This window comes from Dasypus novemcinctus, chromosome 11 (genome assembly GCF_030445035.2).
Source record: "Dasypus novemcinctus isolate mDasNov1 chromosome 11, mDasNov1.1.hap2, whole genome shotgun sequence".
In the NCBI taxonomy this organism is placed as follows: Eukaryota; Metazoa; Chordata; class Mammalia; order Cingulata; family Dasypodidae; genus Dasypus; species Dasypus novemcinctus.
Genome location: NC_080683.1, coordinates 5363132 through 5377584, shown reverse-complemented (window position 1 = coordinate 5377584; position 14453 = coordinate 5363132). Strand labels below are relative to the sequence as shown.

The following is a 14453-nucleotide window of genomic DNA, read 5'->3' as shown; positions in this document are numbered from 1 at the left end:
CCACCTGCACCCCACGGCCTGGGTCCACCCCAGAAACAGCCCTTCTCTCCTCTCCCCGCCAGGCCTGGCTTCTAGGGTTTTCTGTGTCCTCTCCAGCCGCCCCCGGCAGCCCCTCTGTCCTCTGAAAAGCCTGCACCACAGCGTTTCCCAGCCCACCCTGCCTCCAGCAGGCTGCTCCCCTCCTGGGCGGGCCACCCCCCTCTCCTCCTGCTCACGCCACGTGTCTGGAACCCAGGCCTCAGCGGGCAGGGACAGGCAGGGCGCCCGGCCAAAGCAGGCTCAGGACCAAGGGTCGGGGGCCGGGCACTCAAAGGATCTGGGTCCACCCCAGGCGGAAACTGGGGACCCCCAATCCCACTGATACCCCCTTAGCAAGAAAGAGCTCAGGCCAGCCAGCATTCGAAGGGGACGGAGTGGGGGTCCTGAGGTCCCAGAGAAGGGGCAGCCCGGCGGGGGGGTTCCTGTGGGGGTGGAGGCAGGCTGGGGGCACAGAGCCGGGGTGGGGGGAGAGGGGACGGAGGGGAGGCCAGGCAGGGGGCGGAGCGGGGGGCACGGTGGGTGGGAGAAGGCAGGAGGAGGGACCCGGGGGCGATGTGCGCGCCAGCGGGCAGGGCGGTCGGGGGGCGTCTCCCAGTCCTTACCCCTTTCAGCACCTCCTCCAGGTGATCCCGAAACTGCATGAACAGGTTGATCTTCCAGCTGGTGTTGCAGTTCACAGAGTTGACCTGGGCAAGGGGGGGCACCCGTGATTCCAGGCAGGCCCCCAGCCACTGCCGGGGGGGGGACCAGCCTAGCCCCCTGTGGAGCACAAGGAGGGGCCTGGACCCCAGCCCGGCCCCCCGGCCTGTGGGTGGAGAATGGGGCCAACCCTGGGAGGGGAGGGCAGGGCGGGGGGCAGCACCCTGGCAAGGAGGGGGGCGGGGGTACCTCCACCCAGGCCCGGGCCTCCCCTTGGTCACACCGCTCGCGGCTGAGCCCCCTCCCCGGCCGGGGGCTCTGGAGCTGCGCGGGGTGCCGTTGCCCGCCCCGAGCCCCCGCCCCGAGCCCGCTCACCTCCTTGCAGCCGGCGTTGTCGCTGAGCTCGTAGCTGCTGGCGTGCAGGGGCTGCCCGGCGTTGACGGGGTTCAGGATCACCTTGTCCCCCACGACCACCTATGGGGGCGGGCGGGCGGGTGAGGCCGCGAGGGCAGGGGCAGGGGCCCGCCCCGGGCCTCCGGGCGCCCCCCGCCCCGCAGAGGCCGCGCCTCACGCTGTCCCCGTTGCTCCGCAGCTTCCAGAAGGGCTGGATGAAGAGCCAGGAGCCCTCGTTGCCCGTGGCGTCCAGCGTCACCCGCATGGCGTTCTTCTCCAGCAGGGCCGGCAGCCGCTTGTTCACCGTCAGGTACTTGTTGCTCTTCATGTGCAGGAGCTGGGGGCCAGCGGCGGTGAGGGGGGCCTGCGCGCCAGGGCGGGCCACGTGGGGCCACCAGCCCCCGCCACCGCCTCGAGGCCCGCAGGCCAGACCCGCCGCCGCGCCGCCGTCACGCACGTGTGCTCGCCCAGCCAGGCCCGGGCCCCCGGGATGCCGCCGACCAGCCCAGGTGACCTCACGGCCCCCGACCGGCTCAGGTGACCTCACGGCCCCCGACCGGCTCAGGTGACCTCACGGCCCCCAACCGGCTCAGGTGACCTCACAGCAGCCCCCGACGGGGAAGGCTGACGGAGCAGCCTGGCAAGGTACACGAATTCCAGAGACCGTGAGCTGTGCCTGTGGGCTGCTCCGTGCCTCCGGGTACATTGCAGGGTGCTAAATTCAGAGGTTCCACCCTTACTTGATTAAACAGCCATCAAGGCTTTGATTGGGCCGTCGGCAGGATGCTGAGTGTGCCCCTTAGTGGGGGGGACTCAGAGGAAACGACACGGCAGAGGACAGAGTTGGAGTTTTGATGCTGCAGCCCGGGAAGTAAACACACAGAGCAGCAGCTACGTGAGGAAGGAGAAAAGGCTCCACAGACAGGGCAGGGGTCCCAGGAAGAGAACGAGCCTGAGGGTCCAAGCTGACCTTGTGGGGAGAGCAGAGCTGAGCCCAGAGAGTCAAGCCCCGGGAAGAAACGAGACTAGTCCCAGCCTGCGGCGAGACCAGGGGAAGCCATGGCCCCGGAGCCTGGAGAGGAGGCCCGGGCCTGGCAGGGGGGCAGCAGCCTGTTCCCAACAGGTTTTGCGGAGGGAAGTAACTCATGCTTTATGGCCCTGTGATTGTAAGCCCCTACCCCAAATAAATACCCTTTATAAAAACCAACTGCTTTCTGGCACTTTGCCTCAGCGCCCTGTGGCTGACTAACACACATGGCGACAGGCCTGACTGTACAGATGGGTAAACTGAGGCACCAGGAAGTCAGACAAACTGCCCGAGGCCACGCAGTCCGGTTGTGGCAGAGCCCGTCTGAACGCAGGCCCCAGGCCCCGGCTTCGGTGTTCACAGCCTCCCACTTCCAGCACACCGCGGGACCTCACACAGAACCACGCGGGGTCAGAGACAGGCGGGAGCTCCCGCCGCGCACACGGCCCGCCCCCCCCCACCCGCTGCACACACGGCCCCCCACCCCCCCGCACACACGGGGCCCTGCCCACCTGCACCACGCTGCCGTACTTGACCACGTCCCCGTGCACCTTCTTGTTCTCCGTGTCGTTCTGCTTCTGCTCCATCTGGGCCGCGTGCTGGGCAGACACGCGGGGGAGGGCAGGTGAGCGCCGGCCCCACCCCACACGCACAGGCAGCGCACCCGCACCCCTGCCTCCGGCCCCCCCCCCCGCACCGCACCCGGGCCCCAGGGACCACCCACCCCTCTCCCGTGGATGAGGGAACTAAGGCTGCGGGGCAGAGCGCAGCCCGAGGTCTCGGCAAACCCCAGAGCACCGAATCCCTTTCCTCTGGACTGGACTTTTTTCATCGTCAATGGATTTATAAATCAATTTTCTTCCGAAAATGACTCTAAAACCACGCAACTATTTAAAATGTAGATGAGTTTGCATTGTGTTTTCTTGCTTTTGCACCTTTAAATCAGTAAGCTGTCTTCACCTTGCACTCTCATTTAAGAGGTATTTATTTGGTGATACCTAATAGCAATTTTGAAAACATGAAAAAATACAAGTCCAGCAGACAACCTAGAGTGGTGCCCCCCCCCCCACCGCACTCCTGGCGCTGCCAACACGCTGCCAGCACGGGACTCCTGCCCCAGCCCAAGCCCTGGGGCGGATCCCCGTTAGGCTCCCTCCTCCACCCCTGCCTCTCTGTGACCCTCCATGCCCGAGTCAGGGCTCCCAGGCCACAGCCTCCAGGAAGCCCTCCCTGATTGGCCTCGCCCACCTCCAGTCCAACTCTGCCTGGAGGACCTGGTTTGCACTCTATGAAGGGCATATTTTCAGGCCCTTCCCTGCTGTTAGACTGGAGGCTCCCTGTGGACAGGCTGTCTCCTCCATCAGACTGGGGGTCCACCCTCTGCCTTCTTCTCCCCTGCAGCCATGACCCTGGCCTGGAACCTGAGGCAGGGGTGCGGCCGGCTGCTGGGGAGCTCGGCCATGTGCAGACTTGTGTGCGACTGGTTTGTCTGCACACGTGTCCCCAACGGAGCCTCAGCCGAGTCGGCAGCGGGCAGGCGGCCTCGACGGTCCCCAGGGGACAGAGCTTCGGGCAGCCGCTCTCCAGCCCAGGTCACAGGCGGGGGCCAGTTACTGCCCTTTCCTCCCTCCCCTCGTGTACACCTACCTCCTCAGGCATGGGGCTTAGGGGAGGGGGACACAGAGAAGCAAGTCTGTATGACATGGTGGGCACCAGGCCGAGGGGGGGTCTCAGAAGCAGGCCACCGAATGGCCGGCCACGGCCAGGGTCTCCCACTACCCCCTCTTTTTTTTTTTAGAGTTTGTTATTCATTTATTTATTTCTACCCCCACCTCCTGCCATTGTTTGTGCTTGCTGTCGGTTCTCTGTGTCCGGTTGTTTTCTGCTCATCTTCTTTTTCAGAGGCACGGGGGACAGACCCCAGGACCTCCCATGTGTGAGGGAGGCACCCAATCACTTGAGCCACCTCCGCTCCCGCTTGTTGTGTCTGTCATTGTGTTTCCTCGTTGTGTCTCTTCATTGCATCTCCTTGTTGTGTCAGCTCCCTGTCTCGCTCATCTTCTTTAGGATGCACTGGGAACCTAACCTGAGACTTCCCATGTTATAGGCAGGTGCCCAACTGTGAGCCACATCCGCTTCTCCTCCCACTCTCTTTTTCACTGAGACTGGGGTTAGGGCCCGTAGCTCTGTCCACAGGGGACTGTCCAGGATGTGAACTGAGCCAGTGCCTGCAAGGCCCTGTGAGCCACAGCAGGCTTTAGCACATGCTACCATCCACGTGTCCAAAGAACCCAAGGCGAGCACAGACCTTGGGGCCTCGCAGGTCAGCTACAAACTCTAAAGACGAGTACGGGCAGCCCCCTCCCCTCTCGGGGCCCCAGGCACCATGTCTGGAAAGGAGGGAGAGGGTAGACCCAGGGTTCACAAACTGGGTTCCCTGGACCACACTCTGCAGGAGCTGCTGGTGGCCCCACGGACAGCTGCACAGGTTGCTCACTGCACCACGCTGTCTGATGCCGCTGAAATCCAATGCACGGTCCATTTGCTGCCAGGGCACAGGGCTCTGCCAGCCTGGAGGCGGGCACAAAGATGCCATGGGAACTAGTGGGTCACGGGAGGGGCTCCAAGCCCCCTGCCTCACCTCACTCACAGCAACGCCCACCCACCTCCTGCTTCCTAGGGTGTCAAAAACAATGGCAACTCTGTACTGACAACCACCGATGGTGCATTTTGGGTAGGCTATATGGTGTGTGAATTAAACTATTTAAAAACCAACAAGAACAACAACAAAAAACAACGGCATGTTACCAGGACGGGGTGGGGGGAGGGAACGGGAGTTAACGCACAGAGTTTCTATCTGAGATGACAGGAAAGCTTGCATGGTGCACGGTGATGACGGGAGCACAGCGCCGTGCACGCGGTTAACAGCACTGAGTTAGGACTCGAATGTGCTGAAGGGGGGAATTTTAGGTTGTGTATCTGTTACTAGAGTAAAAATTTAAAAACAAATTCACGGGCCTGCACTACACAAACAGCAAACCCTAAGTTAAATCAAGGACTGTAGTTAATAGAGCAATTATTAAAATGTGCTCTCATCAATTCTAACAGAGGTTCCACCCCAATGCAAGGTGTAAGAGGGCAGTGCGTGGGAACCCTGTATTTCATGCATGATTGTTCTGTAAACCTACAAGTTCTCTAACGAAAGAAAACAAAAAAGAAGGGCCTTGTGTTTAATGTTCTATTTGTCATGATCTTGAAATTCTTAGTCATTATTTCTTCAAGAGTCAAACTGATTTTTATGATTAACACAGATGGTATCCCAGTATTTACCACACTGAGCAGGAGGGAATGATTAATTTTTGTCACCCATGTACTGTACAGATATGAAGTTAGAATATAATTTTCACTGAAGGCTAATACTGTAGATCCCATGTTATGATTAATTCCAAGAACACAAATTTCTGCATCTTCAGGGGAAAGTGTACTCTCCAATTCTAACAAATCCTCAGTTTTCGGTTTGTCTTTACCTTGCACGCTTCCCTGCCCCACCCCACCCCCACTTGGCTCCTTCATCTGTTTTTGCTTGTTGTTTGTGCTCGTTGTCCATTTTTGTTTTTTGCTCGTTGTCTGTTTTTGTTTTTTCTTTAGGAGGCACCAGGAACCAAACCTGGGACCTCCCATGTGGGAGGCAGATGCCCAACTGCTTGAGGCACATCCACTCCCTGCTTGGCTTTCTGCTCATTATCTCTTGTTGTTTTTTTTCTCCTTGCTTTTACTCATTGTTTGCTTGTTGGTTTTGCTTGGTGTCTGCTTGTTTTTTCTTTTAGAGGCACAGAAACTGAACCCAGGACCTCCCGTGGGAAGTGGTCCCTCAATTGCTTGAGCCACATCCATTCTCTTTTATTTTTTTATTTTTCCACTTCCTTTATCTTGCTCTTTTTGAATACAAACTGCAAAAGATTCCTGAACAAACTGCCTGCACATTGAGTGCTGCTGAGAACTCTTCACACCGCCCTCACGCAAGCACAGGGCGACACAGCAGGGCCCCCAGGTCACCGGCCCGTTCTGGCAAACAGCACCGTCCTTGCTCGTCTCCTTCGGGCGGGGGCTCCACTTCACTTTCAGCTAGTCCAGCTGCTTCCATCAAACTTCCTTCTGTGTTTTTTTTCTTCTGGAGAATTGCTTGAGGGAGTGGAACTATTATTTGCAGACATATAAAGTTGCTTCGGATCATAAAACTGACCTTCAGCCAGGAGTAAATATTGATAGGCTAATCTGCAAGAAAGTCTGTGAGTTTTATCAGGAATGTGAATTGCTGACACCCTTGATAAAATAAGTGAAAATCCTTGAAAAATAGCCACTAACTTGTGACTGACGCTGAAGACAGAGCCAAAAGGACTCTGGACTAGTCTCACTTGCTTTTCGTTGTTGTTTTATCTTTATAGTGTGCGTGTGTGTGTTTCTCATTTGCTACGCTGGATCTCTTCTGAATTTCTCGGAATTACTGGAACATCCCCACCGAACCGTCCCGGTACGTGGCCGGTGGTCACGACGGAGCAGGCAGGACCCCCGCGCTGTGGAAAGCGGGCGGTACTCACAGAGCATCACCAGAAATACCACACGTCAGGGCCCCTCCAGGCTGTGGCGGACCCCAGGGGCCCAGCCCACCGGGCCGCGGAGCAAAGGAACAAGGGGTCCCTCATTTTCATTTGGTACTGAGTCCTAAAAATTATGTCGCCAAATCCCTTGTCTAGAAAATATTCACAGGAATGGAAATAGGTATTAGTCATCCCACAACCATCAAAAAATACCTAAACAGTCAAATGGCAATATTAAAAAAAAAACGCATACAATGAATTCTGAATTGTATGCTTGAAAGCGGTTAAAATGGGAAATCTTGCCAGAATAAAAATTTTTTTAAAAAGACCGACGGCCCCAGCCACAGAGCAGAGCCCTGCTGGCTGCGAGAGGCGGCGCGTGTTGCCGAGGCACTTCCGCGAGCGCGTGCCCGGCGGGTACCTGCAGCTTCTGCAGCAGCACCACGTCGGCGATCTTCTCCTTGTCCTGCTTGGTCTGCTTGGCCTTCCAGTACTGCTTCTGGGCCGAGTAGCGGTTCATGGGGCACACCTTGAAGAGGCAGTCTGCAGGTGGGGGCGGCGAGGGGAGGGGAGGGCTCAGCCGGGGCTCAGCCCACCTCTGCCCCCCAACCCCTCCCCAGCCTCCCCCACTTCATGTAAAACGGCAGAAGGGGAAGAACCAAGGTTATCATCTGTTCAGGCCAACTCACCTGCAGAAAACAACGAAAACAACTAGATTTAAAAACTTCTTTAAAGAACTGACAAGGCAGTGAGGAACTAACCAGCCGAAACAGACGTTCAAACAGGAACTAAGGGTGATAAACACCCCAGCTACTTTTGCCCTGAGGCTATTTGCTGATGCTAGAAAATGAACTCTTTATTCTGACACCTGGCCATGTGACAGTCCAGAAATCCATGCCAGGTCCACGGCAGGTGGGAGGCTAACAGGAGACCCTCCCTTCCATCCTCAATAAACTGGGGCCCCAAAAGGCTATACTCCCAGGTAAGGCCAACCCCCCAAAAAGAACAGCTCCCACAGGGAACTAGAGCCGGCTGGAGGAAGCCTGAAAGCTGAGCTTGGTTTAAGGTGGCCTGGATCTACAGTGCTACCAGAATTCTGGCAGGAGAAGCAGATGTGGCTCAAGCAAATGAGATCCCGTCTACCATAGAGCAGGTCCAGGGTTCGATTCCCAGGGCCTCCTGGTGAAGGCGAGCTGGCCCACATGGCGAGCTGGCCCAAGCAGAATGCTGGCCCACGCGACACACTGGCCTGAGCAGAGAGCTGGCGCAGCAAGATGAGGTGACAAAAAGAGACACAGAGGAGAGACAATATGAAACTCAGCAGACCAGGGAGCTGAGGTGGCGCGAGAGACTGAGCGCCTCTCTCCACTCCAGAAGGTCCCAGGATCAATTCCCAGTGGCGCCTAAAGAGAGGACAAGGAGACACAGAAGAACACACAGCAAATGGACACAGAGAGCAGACAATGGGGCGGTATGAAGGAGAAATAAATAAATCTTTTAAAAAAGAGAGAAAGACAAGAGGAACAGCAATGAGAGACACAACAACAGGGAGCTGACCTGGCTCAGGTGATTGAGAGACTCTCTCCCACATGGGAGCTCCCAGGTTTGGTTCCCAAGTGCCGCCTAAAGAGAAGACGAGCAGACACAGAAGAACACACAGGGAATGGACACAGAGAGCAGACAATGGGGGGGGTATGTAAAAAAAAAAAAAAAAAAGTCAGGCAGAAGGATGGGCAGGGCTCTCTGGAGGAGCTAGCCCAGTCTTTCACACAGAATTTTTCAAACAGTCACGCAGTAGACAAAGATAACCAGGAACACGTGGGAACTAGACACCATGAGGGAGAACAAGCTCACAGAACAGACCCCAGAAGCAGTCCTGCAGATAGAGACGTCAACTATAAAACAAATGGGCTTTCTCTGTTTAAAACAACAGAAGAAAAGCTTGAAGTTCCCTACAGAGAACAGGAGACTGTGAAAAGTGACCCAAAGACTGAGAAAGAACCAAGTGGAATTCCTAGAAATGAAAGTTTCACTAACCAAAATCTAAAACGCATTGGGAGCAGACGTGGCTCTAGCAGCTGAGCGCCTGCTTCCCACACGGGAGGTCTGGGTTTGGTTCCCAGTGCCTCCTAAAAACAAACAAAAAAAAAAAAACAAGAAGCACACAAATGAATAAAAACTCAGCTGATGTGGCTCAGTGGCTGAGCGCCAGCTTCCCATACATGAGGTCTAGGGTTCAATCCTTGGCCCTGGGACCTCAAAAAGAAAAAAGAAAACAAGAAACCCATTGGACACATTTAATGAGAAAAAATACAGCTGAAGAAGAATCAATGAAACAATAACAACCACCTGTGCTGCATGCTAATGCTGTTCTACCCTATCCTTTAAAGGACGGCTGAAACCCACTGAAGTGCCTTTCCGGTGAGAACCTGTTTGGGAAGCACTGCCCTGAGGCATCCCCACAGAGGAGGGAAGCCGGAAGGGATACCCCCTGCTCCCCCCTTCCCTGTACCTTCCTTGGAAATGTACTACCTGGAACTTGTCATATTTGTCTTTTTCTCTCACCTGGGCCTCCCTCAGAGCCTTGCCTACAGTACATCTCAGAAAATGCTTACTGGGAAACGGACTTGGCCCAATGGTTAGGGCATCCGTCTACCACATGGGAGGTCCGCGGTTCAAACCCCGGGCCTCCTTGACCCGTGTGGAGCTGGCCCATGCGCAGTGCTGATGCGCGCAAGGAGTGCCCTGCCACGCAGGGGTGTCCCCCGAGTAGGGGAGCCCCACGTGCAAGGAGTGCACCCTGTAAGGAGAGCCGCCCAGTGCGAAAGAAAGCGCAGCCTGCCCAGGAATGGCGCCGCACACACGGAGAGCTGACACAGCAAGATGACGCAACAAAAAGAGACACAGATTCCCGTGCCGCTGACAACAACAGAAGCGGACAAAAGAAACAAGACGCAGCAAATAGACACAGAGAACAGACACCCAGGGGGGGGCGGGGGGGGGGGGGCGAGAGGGCAGGAGGGAAGGGGACAGAAATAAATTTAAAAATTAAAAATCTTTAAAAAAAACAAAAAAGAAGATGCTTGCTGAATAAATAAATGAAGGAATAAAATGATTTGGTGCCCAGTACTAGGTATATTCCCAGAAGAACTAAAATCAGAGATACAAACAGACATCTGCACACTGACGTTCGCTGCGGCATTATTCACGATTGCCACAAGTCAGAAACCACCCAGGTGCCCACCAAACAATGAAGGGATAAGCAATTTGTGGTGTGTACACACAATGGAATATTGTGCAGCTGCAAGAAGAAATGAAGTCACGAAGCATACGACAGCATGGATGAGCCTGGAGGACATTATTCTGAGTGAAGAAAAGCAGACCCAAAAGGACAAATACTGCATGATTGTGCTATTATGAACTAAGCATATTTTGTAAACTCATGGAGTTAATAATTAGAATATGGCTAACCAGCAAATAGAAGGAGGGTAGAGAACGGAAAGCTGAGGGTTAATCTGTGCAGAACTGGTAAAAAGGCTGTTTGTAAATCTTTGGAAATGAGTAGAAATGGTGAAAGCACATCACGGCGCTCGTAACTAGCAGAGCTACTGTACGGGTATGACAGTAGTTGAAAGGGAAGTCTAAGGTCATGTACCTTACTAGAAGGAGAGCTAAAAGTTGTAACATGGAACTGCATAAGGCAGTAAAAAAAACTTCACGTAAAACACAAATACGGGCAATATTGCATGTATAAGACTTTTTACAAAATATAAATACAGATACACTAGCAAGAAGAAAACAGAAAAGCAGCTATATACAGCAGGGGAAGCACAGAGAGACTGAAAACAGAGGAGTTTTGCTTGTTTGTTTTTCTTGTTCATTATTATTGGAATAATGGAAATGCTCTAAGAATCACAACTATGCGATTGTACCAAATACCGCTGACTGTACGTGCTGGATGGACTTATGCTTTATTAATATGTATCAATAAAATTGATTTGTTAAGGAAAAAAGTGATTTGGTCCCCTCCCATGCACAGCAACCTGCCGTGGCTCAAAGGCAGCCCTGTCAGCTCCGGAAGGGTCCAGAAGCCTCGCTGAGGGCAGGGCAGGGGGCAGGAGGAGGGAAGGGAGCCAGGAGACCAGGGCGTGCGGGGGCAGCACACCAAGAGCGACGTGCCAGGTCCGGGCGGTCTCCCACAGGGGACAGTGTGCCTGCGCTGGGCACGTGGGCTGTGAGGGGCAGAGGCTGCGGGGCGCAGACCGAGGGACTCTGCACGGCCGGGGATCGCCTGGGCGTGGGGAGCTTTAGAAAATACAAACTCCAGGGCCCCCTGGAGTCCCGGCAGACGCAGAAGGAAGCCTCGGATCGTGTACTGGAGACACCCCTTCCCGCCCCCGGTGGTCCGGCCGCTCTCCCAAGGCTGAACAGCAGCAGCGCGGAGGACGCGAATGCAGCTACGCAGCACGGCAGTGCACTAGCATGAGAGAGGAACGAACAACGCGCAAAATAAAACCGGGGGCTTTTCCCAACATCTCGACTCGCCCTATAAACAAAACACGAAAAGCATCATTGTGGTTACAGAACAGAACGTAAAGGTTATTCGGCCTCGATGATGTAAAAATAGAGATATGCCCGACAGCGGCTGAGACAGGCAAGGGGGCGGGGGGGACGCAGAAGGAAACTAAAGGTGTCACGTGGATGCTCAGGTGTGCGTAGGAGCCAGCAGAGAGCCTACAGAAGTGACAGAATGCAACCGGGAGGACGCGGGAGAGAAAGTGAGGAGTGGGGAGGACACGAGTACCCACGATCTAAAATTGGTGAATCAAGACGCAGCAGAATCTGCCTAGTATTTGGAGACCCGGGAGTAACTCGCAGAAGCAGCAACTGCTCCACGCTGTATGTTGCCACGGGGACACGAAATGCCCCAGCGGGGAGCAAGGGGCCGTGGCGACCAGAAGCACAGGTGCGCACGCCCTCTGACCCAGCCGTCTCAGTGCGCGCCCGCGCCTGCGCAGGACAATGGGCACGGGGCTTCGCTCAGCACTGGAGGGGACAGGGGGAGACTGGAAACAAGCCAGGTGCCTGTCCGGAGGGGACAGGGGACGGGTTAAATAAATGATGACAGCACCACACCAGGAAACACGACGCGGCCACAAGCTGGGATGCACAGAGGGGCGCTTTCTCCATACCGATAAGGAAAGATTCCGGTACCCTCTGTCCACCATAGAATGTGTAACTAAAAAGAGCAAAGAACAGAGCAGTGTGGCTAGAATGCTACCTGAAATTAAGGAAAGGAGGAACCCACGAGCTGCATGATGAGGCAATGGAGACCAAAGAAAGGGGTTTTTTCGGTGGGACAGCAGCGGGGGAGAGGAGCGGGTGGACAGGGCTCGAGTGGGCCCCCTGGGGTCTATTTCTGTGTCTTATATTTTTAACCGTAGGAACGAGTTACCTAGACTGACTTTTTTTTTTTTTAAAGATTTATTTATTTAATTCCCCCCCTTCCCCCGGTTGTCTGTTCTCTGTGTCTATTTGCTGCGTCTTGTTTCTTTGTCCGCTTCTGTTGTCGTCAGCGGCACGGGAAGTGTGGGCGGCGCCATTCCTGGGCAGGCTGCACTTTCTTTCGCGCTGGGCGGCTCTCCTCACGGGTGCACTCCTTGCGCGTGGGGCTCCCCTACGCGGGGGACACCCCTGCGTGGCATGGCACTCCTTGCGTGCATCAGCACTGCACATGGGCCAGCTCCACACGGGTCAGGGAGGCCCGGGGTTTGAACCGCAGACCTCCCATGTGGTAGACGGACGCCCTCACCACTGGGCCAAGTCCGCTTCTCTAGACTGACTTTCTGATACAGGTGCCTCTGGAGAGGAGACAAGCAGATGGGTGAGGCTGGGGCGGAGGCCCCCTACTTCACCCCAACCCTAGAACGTGTATTTGTAGTACTTTCATTTCAAAAAAAAAAAAAAAAAGAAGGAAATATTCAGTGGCCAATAAACACATGATGAGAAGCTCAAGCGCACTGACAGAGAAACGCAAATTAAACCACAGTCAGATGCCATTTCCCACCCCGCAGGTGGGAACACTTTCAAATGCGACAAAACCAAGTGTGGCCAGGATGTGGGTCAGCAAGGGCAGCCCGGTGCCCTGGGCGGGCCATACTTGGGCACGGCCCTGGGGAGGCAACGGGGTCACTTCTCATAAGAAGAGCCGCCCCCTCCCCGGAACACACCAGAGAAACCCTTGTCGCGAGCCCAGAGAGACGCCTCGCGGAAAGCTCGCTGCGGCGCTGTTGGCAATTGCCGAAAACTGGACACGAGCTGGCCGTCTACAACCAGAGAACCGACCAGTGGACAGCGGCGTGCTCGCCCGACGGGACATTACAGGGCAATTAGAGCGGAGGAGCCAGAGCCACGTGCATCGGCGTGGAGACTCAGTGCACGGAAAAACGTGCAGAAGATTCCTCTAAAACACAGGTTTAAAAGAACTGGAAAACAGGGAAGCAGCTGTGGCTCAACCGACTGGGCTCCTGTCTACCACATGGGAGGCCCTGGGTTCACATCCCGGGGCCTCCTTGTGAAGGCAAAGCTGGCCTGTGCCCACAGAGCTGGCACAGCCAGATGATGAAACAAAGGGAGACAAGCAGACGCAGAGCACGCAGTAAATGGACACAGAGAGCAGCAGCAAGCAAGCTACAAGGGGGGAGTGAGAAATAAATAAGTCTTTAAAAAAAAAAAGTGCTGGGAAGCAGCACTCTCTAGAGCTCACGGGTATCTTCCTGAGTTATCAGTAAGGGCATTAAAACAGGCCCCTGAGGGCACGTGCCAACTTCTGCAGAATATTTTACCTCTCGAGCATGGGGAAGGGAAAGGGGATGAGGAAGAGGCGGGGGCTTCCATCCCAGCTCTAAGGTTTCATTTCTTTGAAAATAAAAAGATCTGAATGCAACAAAACAGCAAAAAGGATCTGACGGGGCGCAGTGGCGGGTACACAGGGTTTATTTCTCTCTCCTGTGTCGAGTTGGACTATATCTTCCCGACAGTAAGAGACAAGCACGTGGGCTCGGCCGAGCAGGCGGGCACTGGGCGGGCACGTGGGCAGCAGACGGAGTCCCCTGCGACAGCCTCCCCAGGCCGGCCGTGCCTGAGTCCAGGCCAGCGTGTGGCCCCCACGGCCTCGGCAGTGGTTTGAAGCTGTATGTCCCCCAAAAAAGCACGTTAATCCACTCCTGCGGTGTGGACCCTGCGTGAGGTCTTCTGAAGAGGCTGCTGCAGCCGGGGCCTGGCCCAGTTCCGCCAGGACGGGGCTCTGTCCTCTCACTGGAGTCCTCTACCAAGGGGGCAAGAGGCTGAGTCAGCGAAGGCTGGAAGAGCAGGCGGGAGCCCAGGCGCCGCCACGGGCCTTGCCGGGCGGCAGAGCAGCCGAGGACGCCAGCAGCCCGTCTCGGGAAGAACGGGTGCCCTGGTGACGCCCGATTTGCACGTTTCCTCGGCCTGCAGCTGTAAGCTGATAATTCCCACTGTTTAAGCCACCCCATTTCACGGAATCGGCCTTAGCAGCAGAGCCCACCCCGTGCGTGCCCTGGCGTTTCCCAGCCGGGGCTGAGCCTGAGCTGCCCGAGGCAGGCCTGGAGGTGGGGCTGCCCTCCCCAGTGTGGATGAGGGGACAGAAAGGGGCTTCCAGGCGTGGCAGGACCCTCCCTCGGGGCGGGGGGGGGGACCCCTTCAGCAGAGCGAAGCCGGGGAGGCTGGGGGAGGGG

The 14453-nt window shown here is 55.8% G+C and overlaps 1 protein-coding gene across 1 annotated transcript in view; it reads right to left on the bottom strand.

The window, feature by feature from the left end:
* ITPR3 (inositol 1,4,5-trisphosphate receptor type 3) overlaps positions 1-14453 on the bottom strand; it is a 65185-nt gene that overhangs the window by 34391 nt on the left and 16341 nt on the right. The window contains 5 exon segments of the mRNA XM_058306576.2: positions 642-725; positions 1054-1152; positions 1250-1408; positions 2611-2697; positions 7118-7239. Coding sequence (XP_058162559.1) covers positions 642-725; positions 1054-1152; positions 1250-1408; positions 2611-2697; positions 7118-7239 — 551 coding nt within the window.